The sequence below is a fragment of the Neomonachus schauinslandi genome, chromosome 16, assembly GCF_002201575.2.
Source record: "Neomonachus schauinslandi chromosome 16, ASM220157v2, whole genome shotgun sequence".
NCBI classification, from domain to species: Eukaryota; Metazoa; Chordata; class Mammalia; order Carnivora; family Phocidae; genus Neomonachus; species Neomonachus schauinslandi.
Window position 1 is genome coordinate 20539899 of NC_058418.1, and position 22119 is coordinate 20562017.

At 50.2% G+C, this 22119-nt stretch overlaps 1 protein-coding gene across 1 annotated transcript in view; it reads right to left on the reverse strand.

The window, feature by feature from the left end:
* The window catches only part of ZNF536 (zinc finger protein 536), a 232422-nt gene that overhangs the window by 151683 nt on the left and 58620 nt on the right, over window positions 1–22119 (reverse strand). The window contains exon 2 of the mRNA XM_044911279.1: window positions 6322–6474. Within this exon, the coding sequence (XP_044767214.1) occupies window positions 6322–6474 (153 nt within the window). The remainder of the gene's footprint in view (window positions 1–6321; window positions 6475–22119) is intronic.

Consider the following 22119-nt stretch of genomic DNA (forward strand, 5'->3'; position numbering starts at 1 on the left):
GTTGTAAACCTGAAGACTTTTCACACAGCTGCTTATTGCTAAACAGTGCCTTGTCCAGAAGGGGACAATCTGTGTTTCTAATTGCTGTCACTGAAGCCGAGATTCATTATGTGACTTTCCCATTAAAATGTGAGCATTAATTTGTATAATGAAATATCACCCACTGCAGTGTTCATTAGCCATGCCCTACTGTATACGGCACATTGTTAGCTACCTAGAAACTGTAGTCAATTTCACTAATGGATATTTCCCTACTTAGTGTTTGGTAGGAAATTTATACTGTAACATTACCTCTTAAACTTTTAAGGAAATTTAAATGCAATCAATTATTTTCAACAAAAGTTTGGGATGTCATTAAGGTAGGAACAGCAAGGTTGGGGGACTGTGGAGGAATAAAATGGGCTTTTAGTTCATCTTAGAAATTAAAAAAATGATAGAATTTAATTCAAAACAAAAAGAAAAAAAAAATCGTCTTTGGGGCAAGCAGATCTTTTTTTTCTCCCCCATCATTATTCAGGTGGCTGTCTCCCACTAATGACAAGAACACATGCTCTCCTTTTAGGGAAAAAAAAGGGGGGGAAGCACCCATTTTAACCAATCTCTTTTTGAATATTTATTCAATATGCTTTCATAAATGTTTAAAACAGCCTGGTTAACTTACCCAGAAGAGGAAACAGAGAAGCATCAAAGGTAAGGGATGTGGACATCAGGCGTTAGGCACCTGGGTTAGGCCCACTGAACTCTCATTTCCACCCACAGCTAGAGAACAGTTGGTGCTTGGGAAGCTCTTTGAAGATGAAAGGCAGTTTCCAAAACGGCATGCGTCATTTATCATCTCCTGAGGCGGCCTTCCACACCTCCAGGTGACACAGTGGCCCCTTCCCTGCCTCACCGCCTCCCTAACCTCTCTGTGCTGATGGGGAAACTGAGGCACGCAGGGTCAAGTAGGCCCGGCCACAGGCCATTCTGAGTTAGGGGTAAAGGAGGAGCCAGGGTGTACAGTACTTCCCTTTTACATCGCCGGGAGGCTGCGTCAACACACCTTGTGGGTACAAGTCACTTCCTTTCCTCCCGCTGGTTATGGTGTGGACACACACTGTCAAAGAAATGTTGCATTAATTCCCTAAAACAAGCCCAAAAATCCACCCAGAAAAGTTAAAAAAAAAAAGCAATACAGCGCAGCAGTTAGGAGACAGATCTGGGTTGCCCCCTGCAGTTGATGCTGGGCGATTCGGAGTGGGTCACTTCACATCTCTGGGTGGCCCCCGGTCACCAGGGTGCTGTGAGGGTTAAGGAGGGAATTCACGTGCAGAGCTCAGCACAGTGCTGGCCACCGTTACTGTTATTGTTCTTATTACCTTGTCCCTACTGGCTGCATTTTTCTGCCGCCAGCCAGTGGCTACCGTGCTGTGTAGACCCAGCCTCGGTCAAGAGGCCAAGAGAATTCACGGCCCCCACCCCCAGCTGGGCACACATCCCTTGGAGGGTAGTGCAGGACATATAGGTTGTTCTACCAGGACAGAGAAGCCTTGCCCGGGGATAAGCATGCAAGCGAGAGCCAAGGAGGGCACCCCATCCAGTGACTGCCTCTCTGAGGCACCCACCCGGCAGGGGTGAGCAGAGCTGGGCGTGCCCACCAGCCCACCCTGACCACAGCCGAGAGCCCTTGAAAACCACCTCTGGCTTCCCTGTGCAAATGCATTTTCATAAAGAGGTTCTCAACTCAGGGCCGGACCAGTGCATGCAGCACATCAAAACCAGATTAATAAACCACTCGCATAATTTGAGAGGGGAAAAAAAACTAATGAGATTTATTTTTAATTAGTCTCTGAACTTTCGTGCCTCCAAGTGTTCATGAGTGAGGTTGCTTATTACATTTCTCTAAAATGGTAATTCCTGAGACAACAGGGAGCCTCCTGGGGAACCCAATGCACAGGTGAGCCGCCAGAGGGGACCCAGCCTGGGGTCCCGCAGCCAACACGTGGGGTGTCACACCTGTCTGGGCTTGTGTGGGGGACACACCCCCCTCCAGCCTTTCAGAGACTGACTGATCAGCACATGCCCACCTCCTGTACACACAACAGACACACTGGACCCTGGAGGGTCTCCCTGAGATGGGGCTGGCGGAGGCGGCAGTGAGGGGAAGAAGGAAGTGCATTTTCAGGGAGCCCATCATGGAACGACTGGCCGGCCTCGGTCGGGGGCAGCCTAGGGGACATCCCTGCCTCCTATTGCTGGTTAGGACTAAATGCTTGCTGATGCATCCCCATGATGGTTAATTTTATGTGTCAACTGGGCCATGTGGTACCCAGACATTTGTTCAAATGTTATTCTGGGTGTGTTTGGGAAGGTGTTTCTGAATGAGATGAGCATCTGAATGGGTGGACTGAGTAAAGCAGATTGCCCTCCCCAACGCGTATGTATGTGGGGGGCCTCGACCAGTCCATTGAAGGCCCCAACAGAACAAAAGGCTGAGTAAGGGAGAATTCACTCTCTTGGCCTGTCTTCTAGCTGGGACATCCACCTTCACCTGCCTTTGGACTTGGGCTTGGACTGGGACTCTCACCCACTGGCTCCCTTGGGTCTGCCAGCTTGCCTTGCTGAATGCCGATCCTGGGACGTCTTAGCCTCCGTAACTGATGGAGCCAATGCTTTATAATAAATCTCTTTATATATATATAATCAACTCTTTGATTATCTATAATATATATTACATATACTTAGAATATATCATATATTATATATACCGTTTCTCTGGAGAACCCTGATACCACCTCCTTTCTGAGCCTGCGCTGACGGGCCCTCAATTCAAATCACCCGCGTGTACTCGAGATGACCAATGACACACATCCAGTGACTGGATCTTAATCAGCCCGAGATGCTGTGTGAAACAGGAAAGCAGTTCAGCCTCCCCTGGGTGGGCAGGAAACAGCATCTGCCCTGCAAGAGCCAGAGTGGGGTGGCCTCTGGGATGTGAGGGTCCCTAGGGACCCCTGGGGTCCTCCACGTGCCTCCTTCCATCCTGCAAGGATCGGCTGCGGCTCAGGGGGCAGCAGAAACTGTCTGGCTCCTGCAGGCTCTCCCCAGCCTCCAGGTGTTCAAAGCAACCTGACTGGTGCATCTCCTCCGCACCTCCCTAATAAACAGGTGTTGGGAGGAGGAGGGCAGTAATTGAGTTAATGTGTACTGGAGTTAAAAAAGGAAAGTGGTTTTTATCAGTAGATGTTATATGATCAAGACGGCTCATGAAGATGGAGTAGGACAGGAAAACACAGCGAATGTACCACCTCATCTCCCGACCAATTAAAATATATTTATTACACACTGGATTTTTAAATGTGCTCATATGGGTCCATTATAGAAAGACTTCAGAAGATGGTATTTTGGAAAACATGGATTCGGTTTCATAGACCACTGGCCATGTTGCTTCGGAATCCAAGAACACAGAGAGAAAGGGGTGGGGCAGTGCAGGACGCCCCCACAACCGGAGCCCCGGGTCCCCTCGTTTGTTAACAAATAACTTGATTTTGATTTTTAATTACTCGTGTAATCTACACTTCAACATTGTCATAATGGATATTTATTTTGGTGATTTAGAACATGTAACACTTCCTGTTCTATTCAGATGCACGAGTATAAGCATTTTCCAACTTCTTTGTTCTTTGATAAAAAGGAAATTGATCTTTATCTGGTTACCAGTCTGCCTTTTAAACACAGCAAATGCTGTTTCTGAGGGGGGCTGGTGGTGTGATGTTTCCATGGCTTCTTTCATTTTCTCCCTTATTCTGGGAAGTTTCCGGAATGCCTCTTGTCCCTGGCCCTGTCTTGTTCTCTCAGTGTCTCCAAAGACTACTGGTCACAAATCTCACAAGTTTGTGAAACAGAGGAAGTGGAAATTTGGGGAAAAAATAACCTCTCTCAAGCTTTAAAACTTCAAAAAGCGGTATCCATTGGCTTCCACCCATGTTCAGCAGGACTCCCGCCAAGTTTGGTCCTAATTTACCCGAAATATTCGGCGGAGTGTCTCCTATTACTGATGGACCAGCTGATGGGAGTTGGGCCCCGCGGGGTCAGCAGAGCTCCTGGTTGGGAAGAACTGCCTTTTCTTTCCTAACCCACACTGCCTGGCAGGACAGACTTCAGCTGTGGTGAGCCACCAGCCACACGGTAAGCTTGGCCCGGGGGCCTGTGTCTACAGCTAATAAGAGGACAGTACCACAGGACACACCTGGCCAGGTGTTCACACTCTTGCAGACAGCCCAACAACGGGTGCCCCGGTGGGTTGCCTCCCACTTCCTGGTGTCTGTGACCCCTCCTTCCCCGACTACCAGCACAATCCAATCTGGGGAAGAAAGTGGACATCGGCATGATCTGAGAAAGTCAGGTATCTGAGCTGCCTCATCCTGAGCCTGATCACTGGGAAGACCTCACTGAGAAGGGGGCTTCGGTGCCAAACTCTGAAAATGATGGAGCAAACCAATACACCTGTCTGGCAGAGAATTGCAAAGGCCCTGAGGCTGGAACTCAGGAGCCCCTCACCAAGCTCGAGGGGGAGAGGGTCTTCTTTCTGAACCCGCAGACCGGCTGCCATACTGTGGCTTCCAATGGGTTCACATGGGCAGGTTGCCTTTCCAAAAGGACCGCAGGTTCCCTGGGGAAAGGTCCACGTTCCTCACCACCCTCGTCCCCTCCGTGCCACCTGGCACAGTACAGACTACAGGAAGGTCACTAATTTATTCTCAAGTTTGTTCTGACATTCAAGCTTTCAAATAAATTTATTGTGTCCCTACTACATGTAAGGCGCTCTGGTAGGCCCTAGGGTTCTAGAAATTATAGCAATTAAAAACATGGACAATATTGCTACCCTCACATTCGACTTGGTGGGAGACAGTGCATAAGGAAATGAACAACTGAATTGAACAAGATAATTTCAGCAAGTGCTAAGTTTAGGAAGAAAATTGAACCAGGGGCACGAGGGATATTTTAGACGGGGTAATCAGACATGGTCTCTCTGAAGAGCTCACATGGAAGCTAAGCCCCCAGTGACCACTGGAGGAAGGGCATTCCAGGTGGAGAGCACAGTGGGCACAGAGGCCCTGCAGTAGGAATTGGCGCTCTGCACTGGGGGGGCCGGAAGGAGGCCATGGGTTTGGAGAAAGATGATGAGGATGAAGAATGGTGCAAGATGGGTCAGATCCCACAGGGCCTGGGGGAGGGACAGAACAGGTGCATCGTTTGAGAAGCTCCCTCTTTGCTCTGGATAGCTCTAGGAGAGAAGTGCTCTGGGGCAGGGAGGGACGGACGATGGCAATGCTTAACTGCGCCCCAGACCACGAATAGAGATGGCAGCCCAAGGCCCACTGACACCTGTCCTTGGGGCTCACCCCTCAGTGTCAGGGAGATCTGCAGGCACCAGGTGCGGTTCCAGGTGAGGGCCTCCTTCTCTTTAACCACACGCCGCACACGAGGCCCGCATGCACTAAATATCCTGCACAACCCTGAGCTTTATTGATTCCTTGGGAAATAGACCACAATTATTTTTGAAAATAGATGGCATATTTGTCTATCCTCTGAAGCAGCTCATACTCCAATAGATAAAGTGTCAGGAGAAAAATCAAAGAAAATGGAGGTGTCCATATCTCAGATAGATTTTTTTTTTTTTTTTTTATTGGCAATGGGAAAAAAAACAACAGAAAAACTAAAAAAAAAAAAAAAAAAATGACCGAGGGACAAGGCAGACTGACCCCCAAGAAGTCCTCATTTCAAGGGCCTAGGAGGATACGGAAACAGGAGAAATGACCACGGTGGTCCAGCAGCCACTTCATCTGTTTGGTTAAGAGCACCTCCACTCTTCTTTTGAGGGGACCCAGCTGAGAGCCACCGGTCCTCCATCCCGGGTAGTGGGCCGCCTCCACCAGCCCAGCCCCAGGTGGGGGTGCCGAATCCCAGCCGGGAATTTGGGAAGGGAGCTGCCCCATTCCCTTCCACACTCAGGGTCTGAGCCGGGCTCTCTTGTGCTCTGCACCCTGGTCACGGCAAGGGTCCCACTGCATTACACACATCAGCAAACCGTCCCGGCGCCTACGCCCAAGCATCCTCCTCCCAGACCCGGGCCACAGGGGGTCTGCGTCTATGGGCCAAGTGCCGCTCTGGAGGGAGGCCGGCTGCGAAGCGACGAACCGGGGCAGAAGGACCCCGCAGCGGTGTCCCGACAGCCCCGTGGAGGGCGCGGTGGTGCTGGGGGCATCACAGGGGTGACCTGAGCCGGGAGCATGGCCCCTGCTGGACGCTGCACCCCCTGGATGCGCCGGCGCCTCTCACCTGTGTGTATCCTCAGGTGGACCTTTAGGTGATGGGATGTCCGGAAGGTCTTCCCGCAGTACGGGCAGTCCTTCATGGCCGAGCCCAGGCTCCTCTCACGAAGCAGCGCGGGCTGCTGGACGCCAGCAGCTCTCCCAGCCTCCTCGCCGATGTCTGCAGCGGAGGAGAACATTCGCACATCACTTCAGCACGTCAGAAGCTGTTCGCACCAAAACTGCTAACACCACACAAAGTTAAACATGTCACTACTACACCTGTCTATTTCATTCTTTAAATCTGACAGAATGCTGACAATTCATGTATTTTCTTGTTATTCTCTTAAATTATTTCATCTTCCCCATCATCATTTTAAGCAGCATATGGTACCTTTATATTGAACTGAATTAAACAAGAAAAGAAACAGCTGTGTCAGCAGCTGGTTTGATTTCTTCTTTTGCTTAGCTCCTATTAAATATTTTTTTTTCCAAAAGTTTAAAAATGTTGGTGTTTGCTGAATCTGATTAATTTGTAATATGGACTAGCTGGAGAGCTCGCTATAGGATCGAAATCACATTTGCATTATATCTAGCAACAAATGGAAGGGAAAAAAATGTGTCTCGGCCGAGTCCCGAAGACATGCAGACATACAGCTATTTTGGGACAGGAAAGACAATTATCCACAACTGATCATTTCTTCCTTGTAGAGCCTGGTATCCATCGCTGGCTGCTGTAATCTTATGAAAGGGAGAAGAAAAAGTATGGAAATGCGATTCCACAATTAGCCCATGATAAACATATAGTGACATATTCAAAGTCATGTGCAGAAACTCAGCTGCAAAACTCCCATAAACTTCGAGCAGAGCAGTTAAATCTTTGTGCAGTGACTTGAGAACTTCCTCTGTAAAGTATCAATACAAATTTTCCTTCTTGCTGTTATTTGTTATGTAACCCAAACCATTAGAAAATGGAATAAAATTTACATACGGCTGCCTTCTGCACAGAAATGATGGGACATAATAGTAAATAAAACCATGAAAATATCTAGTGGTTGGAGGATATGTTATTGCAACACCCGAGGCCCGACATCAAACTGCCAGAGAGACGACATCCAGGGACCAGGTCAGGAGCTGCGAATCTGCAGCTCTCAGGAGGGGAGGCACGGGAGCCCTCTCCGCTGGCCTCCCTGCAGAGCCAGAGGCTCACCCCCTTGGCACAGAACACAAGCTCCTGGGGCTGGTGGGGTCCTCGATGCAGCTCCCAGCCCACCCTCTAGGACCCATGGTAGATCCACTAGGAGAACGAGGGGACCTTCAGATATAATAAGCAGACCTGTGAGTTCTGCAGAGAAGCAGAATAAACAAGATTTGTACCTTCCAAGCAATGGAAAATGCAAATTGCTTTTATTCTACAACATCCGTTCCTGGTGTTCTCCGCTAACAGCCAAAAGGGACAGACTTATAGGCCATGCACAAGATGAAGGCAATCACATTTAATTCTTATTTGGATGTTTGCTCCAAGCAACCGTGGAAACCCTTGGCTTCAAGCATCCTCTCTGCGTTTGGGCTAATGCACAGTGATAGCGTCACCCTGGAAAAGTTCTTTGAAGGCTCACTTTTGATCCCATTCTCTCCAACTCCTCCAACCAGCCTCGGAAGAGCCGTTCAAAGGGTCTATCAGCATAGCATTTTTTGTCCTCATAACCTCGCACAGGTAGCAGGACCGGGTTTACTGGCATCTAGAACCCAACCCACCTAGCACCAAGCTTTCTCGTCAACCACACGAATGTGTTGAGGTGGCTATTGAATCGGCAGTGGGGGGGGGTGCGGTGCACACAAAATGATTTGTTTTGCCACTTCACGGCAAACCAACGCCCCACTGCACTCATAGTGGGGCGCTCCACAGCCCACAGGTTGAGCCCACCGGGGGCTGCTGTCCAGGAGAACAATGGCCAGATGCCAAATTCAAGTCAATTATACCCTAGGTTTAAATAGCTGGAATGCCATCTCCTACCCATCCTCCCGCCCCCAGCCACCCCAACCCCAAACGTGTTGCATTTGCCACCCCCCCCAGCATTCTTCAGCTTTCCTTTTGTGGGATCCTGAGTTCAGCTTAAAATCACAAAGAGCGTGATTAAAATTCTGTCAAGTGCTCCCTGCAACAGAGTTAAGATACCCTATTTGAGTGAGAAGGCCAATAGCTGTCAGTTTGAATTATAAGCAGAACTAAGTGCCCCGGATGTTGGCTTCAGGCCAGAGGTAGTGGGCAGGCGTGGACTTTTGACATTAAATTCCTGCAAAGCCCAACGTACTTCCCCAGAACGTTCCTCCAACAGAGCCCATTTGTGAGCAGTAGAAAGGTGGAGCTGTCCAATAGGAGGGAGAGAGCGTGGGGGACATACTTCTACTGTAGCTTCTGGGGAGTCCTTGTCCAGGGCACATGATAGATAAATACATAGATAAGGCCCATGTACCACTCTGGAAGGTTCTGTGGAAGCTGAGGACGAGAAGGGCCTCACTATATGTCAGTCTAAGTGATGGCCTGTATCTGTTTTCCTTTTATCTTTCTATCTTGGACATGTGTGGCCCAATAAAAAGAATAAATTTGTAAGATAAACAGCTTTCTTTGCAGATTTAAGAGCCTAATTTTCACTTTACACAGAAATGGTGTTGTTTTATTTTTTTGTTTTGTTTTGTTTTTTGGAGGGCCAGAAGGCCTATGGCATTTACTCTTAGACTAATCCAACTAGAAAAAACAAACCCTGAGCTACGATGAAGGGGAATTGCGGGTGGTCCCAGGAAGCGTCCGAGTGGCTGAACGCCAAGGATAGCCGTGGCTGAGTAAGCACCCTCGTAGGGCTTGTGTGTGCATGGGGGCCTGGGCCCGGATGGGTAGCAGAGAGCACGGCGTGCCAAATTTGGTCCAGCCACACCGGGAACCCAAGAGGACGCCTTCTCTCCCCAGAGTATAAAAGCACCGATGGCTGTCCTTCTGCAAGGCTCCCCAGGATGGAGTCCCCAGGCTTTGCCTGTGTCCCCACAGAGCTGGACACTGAAGCAATCACCAGGCCTGCTTATAGAAGGACCGGCCTTCCCGGCCTATCCAGGAAACAGGCGGTAGAAAGGAAGAAGCATCATAGAAGTCACATTTGTCATCTTTCCTCAGACCGTTTGTGGGTTGGTTTCAGCTTTTTAAAAAATGTCCTTTTCCTAAAACCTGCAGTATCTCTTTTCCCCGTGCAGACACTTGCTCTAAGTGTGTTGAGTGGATGGAAGGTGGACGTGTACACAGAGGTCAACCCCAGATGTGTCGTCTGCTTCTCCTTGCTCATCCGTGAAAGAAAGGCCAGTCAGTGCTGCTGGCTTCTAGAGGCCGGGGTGTCCCCGGGAGCAGGGCATCTGGCTGCAGGCTGGGAGGCCAGCTTCAGCCTGGGTGGGTTCTGAGCCTTATGTGACGGGGAAATGGCAGAGAAAGAACTCCGAGGACTCCTGTTTCTTTTCTTGACCCCATTAAATATGAGATCTATTCTTCAGAAACGGATGTCTTGCGTGGATGCAGCAAATGATACTCCAGAGGACACAGACTGTATGCATAACCCTTCCAGAGTTTTGGCTTAGAACAAGTGAATTGTCCACTTGTATCAAAAACCCTGCAAGCTTTCTCCTATTCCTACAAGCTAAGACGGGCTTGCTGAAAAAGAGGAGATGGGCCTAGTCACTGCAAGCTAGGTTTCGAGTATATGTTATTTGGGGGCGAGGGGACATAAGACAAGACCTTCCTAATTTTGTCATCTCAAGGTCAGACACCATGCCTCCCACATTTCCATTTGCTTGTTCTAATCCTCCAAGTGTACAGCAAGGTTGGCCTAGATCAAGGGGACATTAAGGTGCATTACCATCTCCCCAGCATTCACAGAGGGAGGGTGGGAGAAAGGAGGACCCAGAGGGATTAAACATGGCACGGATCATGTTAGAATCCTCATCCTCAGCTGAGCCACAAACTGGCAGCCTGGATAGACAAAGAATCAAATACTTAGGAAGACAAACAACTTTCCAAAAGTTAAAGCCTAAACACATACAAAATACTACCAGCCGCTGTCTGAATCCATCCTCAAAGTTGGCTATCCTGCTGGACATGAATATGATTTGAATTTACGGGGGCCTCATTATACACTTAAATAAGTGTGTGGGTGTGTGTGCGCGTGCACGCGTGTGTGTGTGTGTGTGTGTGTGTGTGTATACATACATATATATATACACACTGCAACGTAAAAACTTAGTTAATGAAATAAAGTTGTATTTTAAGGGTAGATTTCCCCCCAGTTTATCTTTAAACACTGAGCTTCCTTGGTACATATTTAAAATAGGCTTGTTTGCCGAGAAGGCTGACTTGGGAGTCAGGAGATGGCATCTTTTCCTTCCGGGTTCCTAATGCCTGGCTGTCCTTAGGTAAACCCCTTCACCCACCGCCTGCCCTGGTTCCACCTGGCCCAGAGGACTGAACCTCCCGACCCTTCCCCTCCAGCTCCCTATAACCCTGCAGTGCCATCTTCCAGGCTGTCTTCACCCACTGCCCAGCTTAGGCTCAACCTAAGCCAAATGAGAAACCAGAGATGGGTCTTAGAGAGCCGCGAAGGAAAACCAATGAAAGAGACACAAGTGCTCCTAAATAGTCTGCGTGCCCCCCTATTTCCCCCAACATCATTTACACTGAGCTGAGATCAAGTGACAAATCCCGGCCAGTGGCTGGAGGCCACGGCCCCTCCTCCCTCTCTCTCCCCTGCCACGGTGGCCTACAAGACAGGGGTTGGGGTAGCAAGAATCACAAACCTAGAGGACGACGGGGTGCTGAGTCTCCAGATGGCCGGCAGCCGCCCCACGCCAGACTGAGCGAATGAGAAAAAGCCACGGAGATTTGGAGAGCCGTCGTCATCGGAGGCCACCGGGAAGTGTCCAGGCAGAGTCCACCTCTCCTGTTCAGGTGCTCCGGGCTTAGTCCCAGTCCCTCAGGCAGTCCCATTGACTCACGGAGCGAGGCCGGGGAGCAAGAACCAGGGAGACCAAAAGGGACAGAGCGAGGCAGAGAAGTGAAAGCAAAGAGAGGGTTCCTCTCAAAGCGTTCCTGTGTGCCCCTTCTCACTCCATCCTGCCAAGGCGGCCCTGCCCTTCACGTGTCCAGAAGCGTATCTTGGCAAGACTTCCAGGAAAAGAAATGATAACGCTGCTGCCGTGGAGGCTAAGTCCACGCAGCGACGGGAGAGTTATCCCGGCAACCACGCGCGGGGAGGGGGGCTGTCTGGATACCTGAGCACTTACTACTTTATGACACAAAATGCCATGGCATTTTAATTTCTATGGAACTTCTTGTGTAACAGAAAATGCATTTTCCCAGGTGAGTTGTCCAGTTAATTCTGAGTGTCTGCCTTGTGCAAAGAGCATCTCAAAAGCACAGCTCTCGCTTCATTAATGAAGAAGAAAACTATTTGGGGAGTCCAAGGGGTGAGCAGAACACTGAAAAATTGCATCCCTCTTAATTTCTTTGCCCGCAGATGCCGGTGCTTTAAAAATCTTTCCAGGAAACAGCTAACACCTTGGAGAAGGTCTGGAGGAATGTGTACTTCCTCTCAAAAGCTTAACACTTTCCCTTATTTTGAAAACTTTAAAATTAACGGACCTGAATGAAACAGCGATTGCTGTGGTAGAGATGCCTGGTTCAGTGAAGACTTCCCTTTCGCTTAAAAAATGATTTTAAATTAGTGGTATGCAGAAAAATTATAACATTCCTGTAAACAATTCTACTTAACTCTAGGGGGACGAAACCCGTGTCCCGAGTCAGTATTAATCTGATGTCTCCAGTTCATCGGAGTCCTCTGCTATGATGCCATATATAGTCATGTTAAACAGTTAGGCATTAATATGGATTGGCCAAACTATTTGTTTAAATAGAGAGCTATTTTAGAAAAGGATGTCCACTTGTGGAAGGTCAGTTCCCTATGGGTTCTTAGGACCAGGGCCGGGGCTGGGCTCTCTGGCAAGCCCAGCATGCGCGTGAGCTGAACTGTGTGCACAGAGGTGGAGAGGGGGAGGGGTGGAACGTTCTCGCTTCCTTTTCTCACCTTCGACCCAAGCTCAAAACTGTGCGGAGCTCCATTTGCTTTTGGCAAGATAGGATTTCTGGAATTGGGGAAATAGGTCATTAAAAGGGCTAAAATTTGGAGAGAGAAAAAATATAAGATACTAGGATCTCAAATAGCTTCTCTAAAGCAACATTTTGATGAGTTAAGTGAAAATGAATTAGAAACACATGGATTAAATTTCCCTTAAAATACACAAGGGCTTCAAAATCAAGCACTGTGGGCCAAATGTGTTTCTGGTTTTACCAAGCCCAGAGCCCTTTCTTAATTGTCTGGCAGGGGAGTGTGCGGAACACCCCCGCTGGTGACTGGGCCACCCATGGGGTCTCTTCCCTTTGGCACTGTGGGACGCTGCTGTTGAAAACATCCTCGGCAACCACGTTGTCGGCTCTCCCGAGGCCCTCAGGGCCCGGCAGTGGGCAGGCGCTTTTCGTCCCCAACCTGGGGACTGTGACCGTGGATGCAGCGGGCAGGATGTGGGCCTCACAGAAGCGACCTAGGACAAGACATCCGGTGCGATGGGTCTCTTTGGGCTCTGCACACCCCTCTCTTCGCTCTGGCCGGCCACTCCTCGTAGGCTGGGACCCATCCCCGAGACACGGTGAGGGTGAACCAGCGCAGAGTGGGATCATCTGTGAACCCGCCCGGGGTGAGGAGAACCAGGCAGGAGACTGAGTCTGGAGAGGGAAAACCCCAGGGAGCCGCCACCTCCAGGGGAAAAGCCAGGTTATGAGCAGAAGGACAGCCCACTGGTTCTACCCCCAACTCCTTCTCATGGCCTGCAACCCCCTTCCTAAGTGGCCCCCACGACCGCTCTGACCTCATCAGACTCCCGACTGTACTCCAGCCCCCCCATTCTCTGTTCTCCTCAAGCCCTCCCAGCTGGTACCCAACTTAGAGTTTTGCTCCCCCTGTCCCTCCACCTGGGATTCTCCTTCCCAGAATTCACACGGAGACTCGCATTCGGGCTTTGGTCCCAAAGGCTTCTCCTCTGAGAGGCGTCTCTGACCCTGCCATCCAAAGGACGGCACGCCTCCCAGCCCCCCGCACGCTCTTTCTCTGGTGTGTTCCTTCACAGCACCCACCTACCACCCTTTGCAGACTCGAACCAACCCATGCATTGTCTGCTTACCACCGGTCCCCTCCCCAGAGTGTGAGCCCCACGCCAACACAGGCCATTTACTGCTGTGTGGCCGTCTATCCCCGCATGTGGTAGGCACTCAGCTCATAGCAGGAGCTCCATACATACTTTTTTTTTCTAATTATACATTTTTCAATAAATAAAAGAATCGGAGGAGGCAAGCAAATTGAAATTCAGGGGCCAAGATCGGCTCCTGATTGCAAGAGGGAAGCTGCTTTGAATAGCCTGGGAGGAACCAGCCCAGGGCACCAGCAAAACACCAGAAATGCCCCCAAGGGCTCAGCACCTTCAAGGGCTGGAGTGTGACGCCAGCAGGGTACACAGGCGGTCACGGGCATGCTGGAAGGCTTCCTGGAGGAGGTGGCCTGGGGGGGGATCTCCTAGCTCCCTCTCCGTTCAGGTGGAAGGAACCACGAACACATACTTAGAATCAGCAAGGCCACAAGTGGGCTTTTTAGAAGATAGGGACATGTTGCTGAGTACCATCCATTATTTCACTTGCCCACTTTCTGGCTTTTAAAGGAGGATCTAGCTGGCATGAGAAGAATCAGCCACCCTTACGCATAAAGAGACCTTTATCAGTAGAAGAGTACAGGGAAACAGATATTTTTAAAGTAATCCATGCCCCAATTATTATTGTAATTACTGTAAAATATTTGTTATGCCTTCTTCTTTCCATCATTTAGATGAAGTACTCCTTTCTCAAAAAAAGAGAAAACTATAGAAGCCTCTACTTTCAGTAAAGCATAAATTCCCAAAAGATTTCTACATAATTTATTTTCTTAAAAAAAAAAAAGAACTATAGCTTTTAAGATCCTCTTAAGATAATTTACAGCCCCCTCGTTTATTTATTGGGGGGGACTGTTGGGGGTAGGGAGAAGACTGGAGGAGATGTCTTTGACTGCCGGGCGGGTTTCAAGGAATTCTTACCTAAATGACACCGAGCGCAGACTGGACTGATCTTTTTTAAAATGCACTTGGTCAGTCGCCATAACTTGTGGGGCTGAGTTTCCTCTTGGGAATCGAGCGCACGGAAAGGAGAAGGCATGATTTGGAGATAACGTCTCCCCTGGAGACATGTTTTGCCATATCCTTTTTTAAACAAAGAAGACATCTTAAGCACCTTGCAATATCTTTCATTTAATCGTTGGCAGGAGGCAAGTCCCTGATGAACACTGGCCTGTGTCTTTCTCTTTAACCAGCTGAGTGATCCAAGCTTTTAATATAGCCGTTCCAATTATTGTAAAAGTCATCTAGTACCTTATAACCACAAATATTGACAGTTTATTGCACAACACATTCCTGACATTTGAAGGTCACACCGTACATAATACATACTCTTTTATAAAAGTGTCTGGAACAAAGAGATACATGATAAGCAATTACCTCTCCCGGCTTGTATGTATGTACAGTGCGCACTGACTTGAGGTTGCTTAGGAGGCATGTGCACCATTTTAAATAATCTATTAAGGCAGCATGGAGGCATTCATGATGGATAATTATGAAATGGCTTGTGGACACGGTGCAGTCGGATTGGCTGGCCGGGGCGTGGGGTCTGGGCGATTCTCCTCCTCCGAGGTTCAGGTCACAGTGCCACTTTGCTGTGGAGAGCCCTGCCTCACTTCTCACTCGGCATCCCCCCCCGCCCCCCCCAAAGCCACCAAGCATAAGAAAGTCGCAATATGTTGTTTTTCAGGTTGGTCCGCGTGCAGCGGAAAAGAGTTTTAAAACTCCACCAGGCCTGCTTCAGTGGTACCCCTCCTGCCCCCAGCCTCCTGAAGTGGCCACAGCTCTGGTCCCACAGCCACCACGCTGCCCAGCCCCAGGGCCCTGGCATCCACGAGCATACGTGGCTGCCAGGCCCCAGTGAAAATCAGGGTGTAGAAGGTGCTCCAAAAAACTGGGACAGGGCAAGGCCACGCAGATCTCCAGAGGAACATTCTGAGCAGGAAGGTGCCTCACACTGTCCCCTTCTCCGTCTCCTCCCTCCTTGTCCTTCCAGCCCTAAGTCGGACAGAAAGGTTCCAGCCACACAGGAAGCGGAAACCATTCCCAATCCAAAGGCTTCAGGTCAAAACCAAGCTCCGCTAACTCTTAGAAGTGTGATTCTGGGTGAATCACATAAAACGTCTCTGAGGTTCGGTTTCCTTATCTGCAAAACGGGGGTAGACATAATGTTTGTAGCCCGGTGGCTGGTGCAGGATATGTGCCAGTTAGTCATAGCTTGTAATAGGAATATTGCCAAAGGGACACGTCCTGTGCCAGGATGGCATGGTGGGGACAGCAGAGGCCTGTGGCTTTAGGGCCCTCCCCTTCCCACTAGCCCGAAGCTAGAGAAGCAGACACATGCCCAAGGTCCCAAATGAGGGGCAATGTTCCTTTCCCGAAAAGTCCAGGGTGGAGCAGTTTCTCCAAAGCTCTGAAGACCCAGGCAATTCTCCCAAGTTAACAGTGAAAAGCAATTCAGGCTGCAGTTGAGCTTCGCACTGATGACAATCTTTAATCACAGATGAGGCGGCAGGTCATTAGGACCTACACCAGACTCCCTTCCAAACGATACTAATGACTGCTGTTTGGGAAAAAAAAAACATATATATATATATATATATATATATATATATATATATATGCATGTATAAACACAAATACATATATATATATATTTTTAGAACTGTATTAAAATAAATAATCAGCAAATTCTCAAGATAAGCAAAAGGGCTTCGAAGAGTAATTTTATTTTGATTTCCAGAATGAACACCCCGAAATTTAAGACACAGGACCAAAATGATTTCTATAAAGATGACGTGTTTATTAGCATTAAATCCCAGGGAAGAGGGCTTCCTTATAAAGAACACACTTTTGCATCTGAAAGGCATGCATATTAGAATGTGTGTGTTTCTTTAAGAAGCTATTCTGTTTTAGAGGGTAGCGGGTAAGATAGGGTGTCACGTGATCAGGAGGTTGCTATGGTAAATATGCATTTTTTATTGAAGAGTAAACAGTGGCAGAAAACAAGTGTCAGTTGCCAGCTCTGAAGTTACTGCCATTTTTGAGCTGCGCTGACTTCTCTAGCCCTTTTAATTTGAGAACCTTTATCGGAAAAACGCTATCATTGAATCAAAATTAAAAATTTTTTGAATAAATGCTAAACCTTTCAAAACCCTGTGGTAATAATTACTTTGGATGGCATATAAAAATTAGCAAAATAATAATAATAATGATAATCTCTCCAGTTCTGCTCATCACAGCGCAGAGATCTTTCTGGAGATCTGTTGTCCAGCTGGTGCATCTCCAAAGGGCAAAATCCTTGGCCTTGGCTCAGGCCACAGAGCAGAGGAGCCAAAGATACAGCCGAGGCTGCCCCGAGGTCCATTGTTTTGGTAGCCGCAGGCAAAACAAAGCCAGAGGGCATGCCCTGGGGAATGGTCCTCCCTGTCCCATGTCCCTGTCCCGCGAGGCTGCTGGAAGGGCAGTGGACTGTTGCGAATATGGCTAGGGCGCTTTCAGCAAAACTTTCACTGTTTCGTTCCTTGTAGGAATTGGGAAGAGCCTGATAGTTCTTGACATCCACATGGGTGACCTTACCCAATCACATATCAGGCCGTGTTATGAACCTCGGATAGCAACCAGTCCCATCCTGAGCGGGCCTCCATTGCTCCTCTGGCCAGGGCAAGAGTCTGCCTTCTGTTCTTCTCTGATACCAGCTTTCCTTCCAGCCTGTGGCCTGCAGAGAGCAAGCCTGCGGTTCCCCCTCCTCCACATCTGGCACATAGTAGGTGACACACCACTCTTCACCCGACACATGCATACATGAATGACATGTGAATACATGAACTGAACCCCTAGCTTCGGGCAGAACCAGCTTCCTGGGTAGCAGCCTTTAACAGGAAGGTCAAGTCTGCTCCTTCTTCCTTTGATCACAGATGAAAGTATCAAGTGTTGGCAAATTTCTCAAAGGGAACTTTCCAGACTCTGCGAATCCTACAGACGAATCCAAAGGAATCTTGACCGGGGACAAGGAACAGACTAAGCAAGAGGAGGGTGTCCCGCAAGGAGCCCCCAGGAAGGAGGGGCGGCAACAAGCAGCCTTGCTTTTGGGGTTGGGGGGCAGCAGGCCAGAGCAGGGGGTCCGAGAGGCCCCCAGGCCTGCTCAGGGACTGCCGGGCTGGAAGGGCCCAGCTCCCGAGCAGCCCAGCACCTCCCAACACTGACATCTGTTTGACTCCATGATCTGAGTTCGGGTCTCAATTCTGTGATTCCCAAGCAAACTGCTAAACCTTCATGAGCTTTAGTTCCCTTGTAGTAAAACTAGATAATCACTGGATAATGGTACTTCTCACAAAGGAATCGGAGGGTCTCGTGAAATAGGGGGTTTGCAGGGCCTTCATGCACCTTAAATCCCACAGAGGCACCTCGGCCAGGGTAAGAGAATCACTGGCTTCGAGATAGCCGGCTCTGGCTTCCAGTCTGGGCCTGCCCCTCCGGGCTTTGTGTTTGCAAATGTTTCCTAGCCTTGCCCTGCCTCCAAACACTGTTTGTAAAATGGGAATAATGACACCTACTTTGCAATCTCTTGTGAAAACCAAATGAGACAATATGAGGAAAAGTCATCGGGTAGATTCTCAAGGAACAGTCCCCTCCTCCCCTGAGATCCCAAATACTCACAACACAGAAAACCAGGAGAAACCAGCAGGTAATGATCCATCTAATGGGATCACCATGGGAGCCCTTCAAATGGCCAACCCTCCCCCCGGGAATTCCCAGGAGGATTCACATTGCCAAACTGGGAAGATCATTTCCCATGTGCCAAATGCCACCAGACCCTGGGGTAGGGAATCCATGAACAAGGCCCCATCACGCCTACATTTTCTAGTCCCTATGTTATAGCTTATATGGCACCTGTCCTCAAGGCACTGCCTAGACATGATAGACTTACTCCAAATGTCTCTTTGAGGTGAGCAGTGGGGGGCAGGAGGAGAAAGGTGGAGGACTGAGATGACAGGGAGAGAGGAGCACGCAGTGTTTTGAGTGGCTCAGACCTCCCCACGCTGTGCTCCATCCGTTCACGAGGTGGCCAGTATTAAGGGCAGTGGGTAGCTGCCTCTAAACATCTCTGCCCTATCTTCCCACTTCAGCAAGGAGACTGCAGTCCGCAGACCCTCTGACCAGCCCGTGCACGGTCCTGGGAAAGTACACCCCAAGGTGGAGAATCTTTGAGCTGTCCTTTGGACACAGGGCAGTGACCTGGGACCGGGGCTATGACCTGAGCTGGGAACTTCCCTCAACAATGCTTAGGGGGCCATCGAGATGCCAGCCCCACCCTGGCCTGCTCTGGATCTGTCCAGGGCATCCCCTGCACATCATGAGAATCCCGAGCCAGCTCTCCTGGCTCTGGAAAAAGGTGAGAACCTTTTTTCCTGATGGACCTCGGAAGCTCACCACACGCTGGTCCCACTTCCTGAAACACAAACCCCAGACCCCAGGCCCACCGCCGCCTCCTACTTGCCTGGTTAATCCCACTCATTCTTGAGGGTTCAGCTCCAAGGTCATTTCCTTTGGGAGATATTCCCTGACTTTGGGATTACCCCAGAACAGATGTTCACAATACCAACCAGAGTCTGGGGGCGTGGCCCATGTGTGTGATGCCTGCCTAATTCTCAACGCTCCCACTAGAATGTCTACTCTTTAAAGGCTGGGATGGAGTCTATTTTTCTCACCTCTGTGTCTCTAAATCTTCCCAGCACAGAATAGGTGCTCAGTAAATACTGAGCAATGTGTAAAGAAAGGAAGCCATCTTGACCTTTTAAGTTCTTCGCTGGCCTCCTCGGACCTGCCCCGCATCACACTTGTGCGGGCGGCCTGCGCTCTGAGGGAGGTATGGGCTGCAGCCAGCTCTCCTCCAAGGGGATGGGGGACACGGAGAGTCTGCGGAGCCTCAGTCCCCACTCCCTTGCCCCTTGTCAGCCCAGCCACTTAGCCTGGGGCGCCGGGCTGCTCCTCTAGCCTCTCCTGAGACACGGCAAGGTTCCTACTGCCAAATCCTGACTCCCTCCGAGGAGAACAGAGCTTGCTCACCGGACCCTCACCCACCCCACTTGCTGTTCAAGACTATTCACAATTTCTCTTGCCCCAAGGCCTTCCTTGTCCGCACCTGTCCCGGCCAGGGCCCAACACCTGTCCACACAGACATCAGACACTGGGTGTGGTTTTGCAGAAAGACTGGCAACTCCAGGAGCCCTGCCCTAGATGCTGGGGGTAGGCGGTGGGGAGGGCATGATCCAGGAGAACAGAACCTTGGGGTGCACGCAAGAGGCTGGGAAGGTGCTGGCCCCGGACAGCTGCTGCTGCTGGGAGAGCAGAGGCCAAGCCCCGGGGCAGCGCATCAGGCCGTCGGTTCTGCCTCTCTACTTTTTGCTGAGTGTCGGGGCCCGAGGAAAAAGTCTGCCCAGACATATGGTCTTGGGGGGCTCTGCACGCACTACCGGACTATGGAAGAGGGCTCTGCTTTCCCATCCGAGAGATGCTCCCTGGATGTTCCTCTCCCTCAGCCTGGGACCCTGGCTTTGCAGGTGCTCAGAGCCTCCCCCCCTCCCCCCGTCCCCCTCGCAGCTCACCCCTCCGCGGACACCACGCGGGAGTTACTGCTATGCTCGCTTCCCCCAGCAAATCTTCGGTCCGTTTGGTTTCCCTTGGAATCCCCAGCCTCTAGCCAGGTGCCTGGCACATAGTAGGCACATAATATTTTTCGGACAAATAACAACAATTTGACAAGGGCTACACCACTTCGCTAGATGGGATTCTGGTGACTTTTCCTTTAGGATGGAAAATCACGTTCCGTGTTCCCTTTGGGGGCTCTTCCACAGGAATATTCAAAGCAGGGCTGCATTCATGACACATATTGTCCTGTAGTGCTAATTTTTATCCCATAACCGAGAGAGACAACTAAGTGTTGCAAGGTTATTCAAAACTCCTGCCCCTTATCCTCTGACTTCTCCTTAGGGGAAAACTGCACAGGAATACATTTCCTCATCTGTATGTTAAAGCACGGTTATAATCCACCTATCATGATTGCAATTTTGGGAATCAGAACGGAGATCCAAACAGCAGTGTGATCTACATTTTAGCCACATATATTACAATAAATTAAGTCAAAGAAAGAGTTCAGCATTAACTCTCGCTCTATTCCCTTCAAACCCTGTAAGAACAGTGAAGCCGCCCTCTGTAAGCCCTGCAGCCTGCCCAGCCTAGGGCCGCCCCCCTGCCGCTGCCCCACAGCCCGGAAGGGGAGGTTCCCGAGCCAGATGCCAGGTGACAGCGGCCCTCAGTCCCATGTGCTCAGGGCAGTGACCGAATCAGGCTGTGCACCACGGGTTCAAAGCCACGGTGAGGCTGCCAGCCATCCTTGGCCAAGGGCACACCGAAGCCTTTGGGAAGTGGCAGGCAGTGCAGGTGGCATGCTGACGGAAGAGTCTGACATTGGTGGACGCCAGAGCCGGGGACTTGGACCCGGGGACAGACGGCACACCGTGCCCGCCACCTTCACGCCCTAGCCCAAGTCCTTCTCTGTGCCTGGGCCTCTGTTTCTGCCTCTGCAAAGTGTGGGGACAGTACTCTCATGGAGGCGGCAAACGTTCATCAGAGTGTCCACTTGCTAAATTTGGTTTCAGCATTTACAAACGTGGGGCATTTCACCTGCAGCCCGGTGTGAGCTTCTCCTGGGAAACCGGGTCCGCCACAGGCCCCAGGAGTGAGGGCTGTTGGGCTGGGCAGGGGGTGCCTCCTCTCCACCAGGCCCTTCCCTCTCCCCCACTACCTGGCTGCCCCCACCCTGCCATTGCCAGACACCCTTTCCACCCCTAAAGACGGCCTCAGTAACCTCGGTTGAGCAAATAAGGCAGAAGCCTCCAGACTAATTCTCATAATTATGATGGGTCTATTATTTCAAAGCCAGCGATGATTGTGGGGTCAGGTGCTCAGAGGAAGAGGGAGAGAAACATACTTTAAAGTGATAGCAAATATCCTTTGATTCTTTGCTATGATACCAAATTGCATCCAGAAATGCCAAAACATGTGATCGCCACCTTAGTCAAATTTCAAAGAGGCCTCAGCGGCAAGGGCAGTGATGAGAGAGAGAGAAGGAGCAAATGGGGAGCCACGAAGTTTAAAGCCCCCTGTCCCGGGACGGGGCAGCTGGCCTGAGGGAAGGGGACCCTGGCCCCTGCTGTGCCCACCACACCGGCCTGGAGGCCTTGCACTCACCACAGCTGGCGTTCAGCTCTTCCGCACGCGGGAACCGCCAACCTTCTCCTTCCTGCCTTGTCCAGTGCTCCTGCCCAGCCTCACTCCCTGGCCTCCCGGCACACCCCCATCCTCAGAATCTTTTCTGGACATTTCTACACAATGACATGATGCTCCGGCCTGCTCTCCAATTTTTCTCGTGTGTTTAGATTCCAGCCTGCTTACCAAGAGCACCCCGTGGGTTTGCCTGTCTCGTCATCACCTACAAAGTTGAGTGAAGGGCTGGCCCACGGAGTCACTCAATAAACAC